The sequence below is a fragment of the Hordeum vulgare genome, chromosome 5H, assembly GCF_904849725.1.
Source record: "Hordeum vulgare subsp. vulgare chromosome 5H, MorexV3_pseudomolecules_assembly, whole genome shotgun sequence".
In the NCBI taxonomy this organism is placed as follows: Eukaryota; Viridiplantae; Streptophyta; class Magnoliopsida; order Poales; family Poaceae; genus Hordeum; species Hordeum vulgare.
In genome coordinates this window covers 519,107,944-519,114,160 of record NC_058522.1, presented here as the reverse complement: position 1 = coordinate 519,114,160, position 6,217 = coordinate 519,107,944, and the positions used below count along the sequence as shown (strand labels likewise).

The window sequence follows — 6,217 nt, the reverse complement described above, 5'->3', positions numbered from 1 at the left end:
TGATCCAAGCAAGCTGCACAACGACAACAAGTCGGCTTGATCATGTCCCAACGACCTTGGAGTGACTGAAAGGTCTATGCTATCCTGTTGGGATACTTGGCCATGAGTTGGAAGTATTGATCTTTAGTTCTTTGCCAATACGTCTTCGCGGTTTGGGACACCCCCGTGCAAGGATCGATAGACACCGCACTCCAAGCCTTGATCAAGATTTGATCTTCCAAGATCGTGTAGTTCTTCAACCTCACGTTTTCCCTTGCGATTATTGATACGTCCCCTCATCTATCTCCTCCACCTCATCTTCACCACCGTGGTCATCAACGCCACCTTCCAATTCATTGTAATCGAAACCAGTGACCGGGGCTTGATCGATGTCGACTGCATTGGTGGCCAACAAGTTCACGAACTCGGCAACGACATTTCGAACCACCGCTACATTGAGTGAAAGCACATCACGACCTACTAAAAATGGCGAAAAATCGAAGCAAAAAGTAAATGAGCGAAGATGCATACCTTCCGGCCATTTCATCGAACACCTCGCTTGCGATGGAAGCCGCGCCGTAGAAAGGCACCGCCAAGGAACGTCTCACCGGGGCGGATGGAATGGACGAAGGTTTCTTCATAGGAACCTTCTTCTGCCTCATGCCCGAAACCTTGCTCATCTTTCCCGTCGGCGACCGGGCAGATCGCGCAGCAGGGGCGACGCCTGGCACGCCTTCCTTTCCGACTGGGCCAGCCGGATTGCCGTCTTGCATGAGAACGTTGCCTTGCCGCTTGTGGGCTAGCGCGTTGGTGACTAGGGCGATGGCGGGGGCGACATGGCCGACGACGAGATCTGTCGAACGATATTGTGCGTGCGCGACCTCCACGTTGACGAGATCCGCCGGCTGGAAGGCTTCCATGGCAGCGAAGAATGGTGGGGAAGAAGGTCCGGAGCATGCGGTGGGCGGGGCAACGGCTGCCGAGGAGGGGGGGGGGGAGCGGGGAACGACCGCGGGGAAATTTTCCTTGTGCCAAATCTCGTTGTGGATAAGGGGTGAGCTCGGGTCGGCCTCCGACCCCGTGAAACTGAAGGCTGAGGGCAAACTTTTGCCGCGCCCCGCAAAAAAAATTACGGACCGGACGCGTTTGCGGTGTGTGGTCTGGCAGCATTTTCCGCCCCGGCTTGTATTTTAACGATTATTTTATGAATCGAGACATTATACGTGGTCTGCTAGAGATGCTCTAAGCGTTGCAAATCCCATAAAAACCATGTTTACCAAATTTCCCAACCTTGTAGTAAGGAGGAGTACCTAACATCAGGCCTGGCACGAATCTCGGCGCGCTGGCCCGGTCAAAAGTCAAAACCAGGCAGCATCCGATCCCCACCCAACCCAACCCCCTCCCTCCCTACATAGCAACCGGCCTCACACTTTCCCCTTTGGCGCGTTTCCCCCACCTCTCCTCCCTCCCGTCCCGTCCTCCCCCCAAATTCGAGCCCACCGATGGCGACCAGGTGCGCCGCCGCGGCCGATCTGCCCGCCGGCCGCCCCCGCAAGCGGGCCCGCCACGGCTGGGACGTCGCGCCAGCGACCAAGGTAAACAGACGCCCCCATTCCCCCCCGTCCCTCCCACGCACCCCGCCCTGGCCCGATCCGCCGATTCGGGGCGCGGTTCCACGGAATTCGTCCGCGGTTTCGTTAGCCGTAGCATGATCAGGGCCTTTTGCTTCTGTTCCGAGGTGTAGCGTGAGCTGAACGAGGCGCGGTCCTTGTAGATCTAGCTCGTAGGGGTCGCGCCTAGCGGGAATTCTGGTGCAGAATCCAGCGTTTAGAGTGTCGTATGTCCGATGCTAGACCTGCTCAGGCCGCGATTGATTGATTGAACCGCAGATACCATCGGCTCTGCGATTGTGTAGAGCTGTTGCAGCTAACATGGGGCCAGCGTAGGTTAAATTACACGATGTTGGAACAAATTACCCTTGTAATTTCTTGTGTCTGTGGTTCTCCCTCAGGCCTCGTTTGCTTGAGTTCGAGTGCTTAGTTTCATACAAACTTTCAGCTTATCATGATGTTGTTGAACTTAGTACAATTCATGTTTAACATGATACACCTATGTTCACTGCCTATAAAAAATAATATGTGTATGTGAAATACTTGGGTGGATCTACATCATTATTGTCTAACATAACTCGCTTCATCTAGTGAGAACTATGGACGGCATTTTCAGAATATTCGGCAGCGTATTAGTGGCTCAAATTTACACGTATGAATAGCGTCTAGCATACCAAGTCTCATTTTCTTTGTTAACACGAGTGTTTTCAGGTAAGTTATTTTTTGTATGATGCTATAATTGCTATAGGTTTATTACTGTGATGCTAATGTTCGATTCTGAGCTTTCTTTATTTTATGTTCCACTTGAGAGCATTAACATCAGATGGGTATTATATTTTCTTTTCTGCATGAAAAACATGAGTGATCGATGTGTGTAGGCTCAGATAACATTTTGTGGGCAAGAAGTTGGCGATATGACCACCATGGTATTGCCGGCACATCCTCCGGACTATACTTGCTTCTCTCTGCTCTCAAAGGGTGTTGCTCGAAATGCTTCCCCTCCTCGGAGAGAAGACGATAAAGATGGCCATTATGTATTTGCTGTTGGAGAGAATTTGACCTCTCGCTGTAATTACACTTGACCATCATTATTTGAGTATAATGACTGTGTTTCCCTTAGCCTGCAGGAAACTTCTTTTTCCATTTTCCTTTTTAATAAAAAAATGTTTTAGCATTGGTTAAACTGCACTACATAAAACTAGAGATGTATCTCTATGTTGAATTTGTTCATTCTGCAGACATATGGTACCTGCTTATGTTCCTTGGTTACTTATGTAATGTTCGGTCAACAAGTACCTTTAAATCCATGATTTAACTTCTTTTACAAAAAAAAGGTTGATATAGTTAGTTTCATGTTAACTCAAATTTGTTTTCCATCTTTGAATTTTCAAATAGTTTTTGGATTTCCCCTTTTCTTGTGTAGGTTTTTTACATTTAACTTTATTTGCTTGGTTTCGGGTGGTTTGAAGTCTACAAAGTTTTCCATGCTGGCCTATTTTGTAGCTGCACCAGATGATGTTACTGTTATGTCTTACTCTTAACACAAACATGTCTTTTTGCAAAGTGCATGCTAGTTATCTTTGTTTGCACAAATTGTCTTAAATTATTGAGCTCCTTAGAAGGCTCTGTTCTCATACCCCTTCTCACTATCTTTGCAGATAAAATATACAGAAAGATGGGCGAAGGTTAGTATTTTCTTATGATCATGAGTATATAGATCTGTTAAGTCTTAAAGTAGTGAATGACACCAATGTTGCTCAGATCCACCTGATATTGTCTAGTAACTAACTTCTATTTTATATTTACAATAATATTGGAATATCTTTGTCTGTTTAGGTACTTTTGGCCAGGTACTGGAATGTTGGGACAGGGAAAGAAAAGAAATGGTAGCTATTAAAATTGTTCGCGCTGTAAACAAATACAGTGACGCAGCAATGATAGAGATTGATGTGCTGCAGAAGCTCGCAAGAAATGACGCCACAGGAAAACAGTAAGTTACACATCTAACTCTTCTACCTCCACAAGGAAGCTAAACAAATAAGTATGGGATGGACTAAATTGTGTATTTGTTTTTCGTGTCATGTTGCTAAAGAAATAAGTTACATACTCCTGAGTGTTTTTGCAGCTGTGTGCAAATACGGAACTGGTTTGACTATCGTAACCATATTTGTATTGTAAGTATATATGCTTGATTCATAGAATTTCCCCAACTTGTCTGTTAGACTTGGGGTCCAGTTAGTCAATAAATTTCAATGACTCGACAGGTATGCGAGAAGCTTGGCCCAAGCTTGTATGACTTTCTGCGGAAAACTGCCTACCGCCCATTTCCAATCGACCTAGTTCGCGAGCTTGGAGAGCAACTTTTGGAATCTGTCGCATGTGTGTAGAGACAGTACCTTTGCAAACCTCATATTTTTCGTACTTGCTTTGTTTTCTATTAAGATTCTACTCTTTGCTTGCTGTTCTTTATCTCTGCGCACTCATTCTTCTATATCTCACCTTTTATTGCCTAAGTATCATATCTTGGACTGAGTACTTTCGTTGTTCTTGGAAAAATGAGTAGAAGTTTCCGCATACATTTTTCTTCTCTTTTGTTTCTGATTTTTAGGCTATCTGCTTTTGTGTGTATTCGGGTGCTCATAATTTGGTTCATATACTTCTGTGTCATGTATCTTTATATTTATCTTACCTCATTGCAGTTATGCATGGCCTGAAGTTAATTCATACTGATCTAAAACCAGAGAACATTCTCCTTGTTTCTTCAGAGGATGCTAAGTTAGCTGAAAACAAGGTATGTATTACCGTTGCATAACACCGATTTTCTCTCTCTTAAAATTTGCACCATGTTTAAAGCAGATAAAAGTCGCGTTCAGTATAGTTCTGTGTTAAATACAGCACGCTGCATTATTTTTCCTAATTGTATACATGTTTAAAATCTAGGATGGATCATTCTCAAAGAAGGTGCCAAAATCAAGTGCGATCAAGTTAATCGACTTTGGTAGCACAGCATATGGTCATCAAGACTGTAGCTACATTGTCTCTACTAGGCACTACCGTGCTCCTGAGGTTATTTTGGGTATGAATTTGGACATGACTGGATATTAGGTGCATGTTGATTGTTTTATCAAATACTGGAGCTGACTTTCCCTGGTCTTGTGTTAGGGCACGGGTGGAGCTATCCATGTGATATATGGAGCATTGGTTGTATACTCGTTGAGCTTTGCTCGGTATGTGTTTGTGTATCTTGTTTGTCTTTGTTATTGGGACGTTCATCCATGTATGTATGATTGAACTGCCCTCTCATGTTTTACAGGGTGAGACATTATTCCAGACCCATGAAAACTTGGAGCACTTGGCGATGATGGAGAGGGTTCTAGGTCCTCTCCCACGGCACATGCTGGAAAGAGCCGAGTATGTTTATTAATTATCCATTATCTGTGTTGTAGATTGCCACTATTAGGATCTAATGCCACCTATGTGATTAGTTTTGACGGTTGACCTTTTTGCCTTGTGTGAATGCAGCCACCATGCGCAGAAGTACATCAGAAGAGGAAGGTTGAACTGGCCAGAAGGTGCAACGACACGAGAGAGCATGAGAGCTGTTCTCAAGCTGCCTCGCCTCCAGGTACGCAAACAGGACTAGGTTCCCTATTAGTTTCCGGAGCATTTTAATTTTTTCTCGCCCTGAAATCTAGTGCCAGTGGCTCTTAAGTTTCCTTGTTTGGATTCAAAATGTGTTTGTGTTTCTCCACCGCAGTGACACAGTATTTGCTTAAGTTTGTCAGAAGAGAAGATTGTTTTATAACTACCTTCATCCAATCCTGCAATGCAGAACCTGGTGATGCAGCATGTGGATCACTCTGCCGGGGACCTGATCGGGCTGCTGCAGGGCCTCCTGGCATACGAGCCTTCGGCCAGGCTGACCGCCCAGGAAGCCCTGAGCCACCGCTTCTTCAGGCGGCACCGTGAAAGGCGGTCGCTATGACCAACCAATGATGTCCGTGGCTGACCCAAACAAACAAACACTGACAGAAACCTATGAGGATCTGCAGGCTTGCAGCAAGGAAATAGCAAGCTTGAGAGTTCTGTCTGAATCTCCCTCGGTATAACAGGACAGGGAGCAGTAGCCATAGTTAAAACTTCAGAAGAGGCCTGGCGTGTTGTGGCCTCATGTATTTTATGTAGTATAGCTGAACGAGAATTCAAAAGTCTCATTCTCTTGTATTCCGACTCTGGTATGTTCCCTCGCAGCGGAAGCTGGGGCAAATTCGAACAAACTGTCGAAGCTGTGTATGTTTACACCCCTAGAAATGGTATGGTAAAAGATCCAAAGTTTGTGCTGAATACTAAATCTTGTCGATTTTTCTGTTTGAGAATCTCTAAATCTTGTCGAATTTTCTGTTTAAGAACCAAATTCAGTGCAGTAGTTCAAATGCACTTTCACTATGTTTTCGATGCCATACTCAGATATTTGCTCCCATTCTCTTTAATGATACCATGACTTTGTTCAAAGGTGTTAAAAACCAGGTTTAGTCAGGGACAAACTTCAGTTAAAGCTGTGACAATTGTTTTGGGTCCAAAGCTGTGACAATTGTTTTGGGTTGGACGGAGCGGAGTAAATTGCAAAA

The 6,217-nt window shown here is 44.9% G+C and overlaps 1 protein-coding gene across 1 annotated transcript; it reads left to right on the top strand.

The window, feature by feature from the left end:
* Positions 1-1,425: 1,425 nt before the first annotated feature.
* On the top strand, positions 1,426-5,933 carry LOC123452063 (serine/threonine-protein kinase AFC2-like). Its single transcript, XM_045128638.1, has 12 exons — positions 1,426-1,574; positions 2,468-2,657; positions 3,248-3,274; positions 3,426-3,579; positions 3,715-3,763; positions 3,854-3,968; positions 4,289-4,380; positions 4,530-4,665; positions 4,752-4,816; positions 4,903-5,000; positions 5,112-5,214; positions 5,422-5,933. Exons 1-12 carry the CDS (start codon positions 1,482-1,484, stop codon positions 5,572-5,574), a joined length of 1,275 nt encoding a protein of 424 aa, XP_044984573.1. The 5' UTR covers positions 1,426-1,481; the 3' UTR covers positions 5,575-5,933.
* The last annotated feature ends 284 nt before the right edge of the window (positions 5,934-6,217 follow it).

Bases quoted from the DNA above. Each gene is read 5' to 3' on its own strand.
- LOC123452063 (XM_045128638.1), top strand. From the start codon at position 1,482: ATGGCGACCAGGTGCGCCGCCGCGGCCGATCTGCCCGCCGGCCGCCCC. The intron at 4,666-4,751 runs GTATGAATTTGG...GTCTTGTGTTAG, and splicing joins TGCTCCTGAGGTTATTTTGG to GGCACGGGTGGAGCTATCCA. The intron at 5,215-5,421 runs GTACGCAAACAG...CCTGCAATGCAG, and splicing joins TCAAGCTGCCTCGCCTCCAG to AACCTGGTGATGCAGCATGT.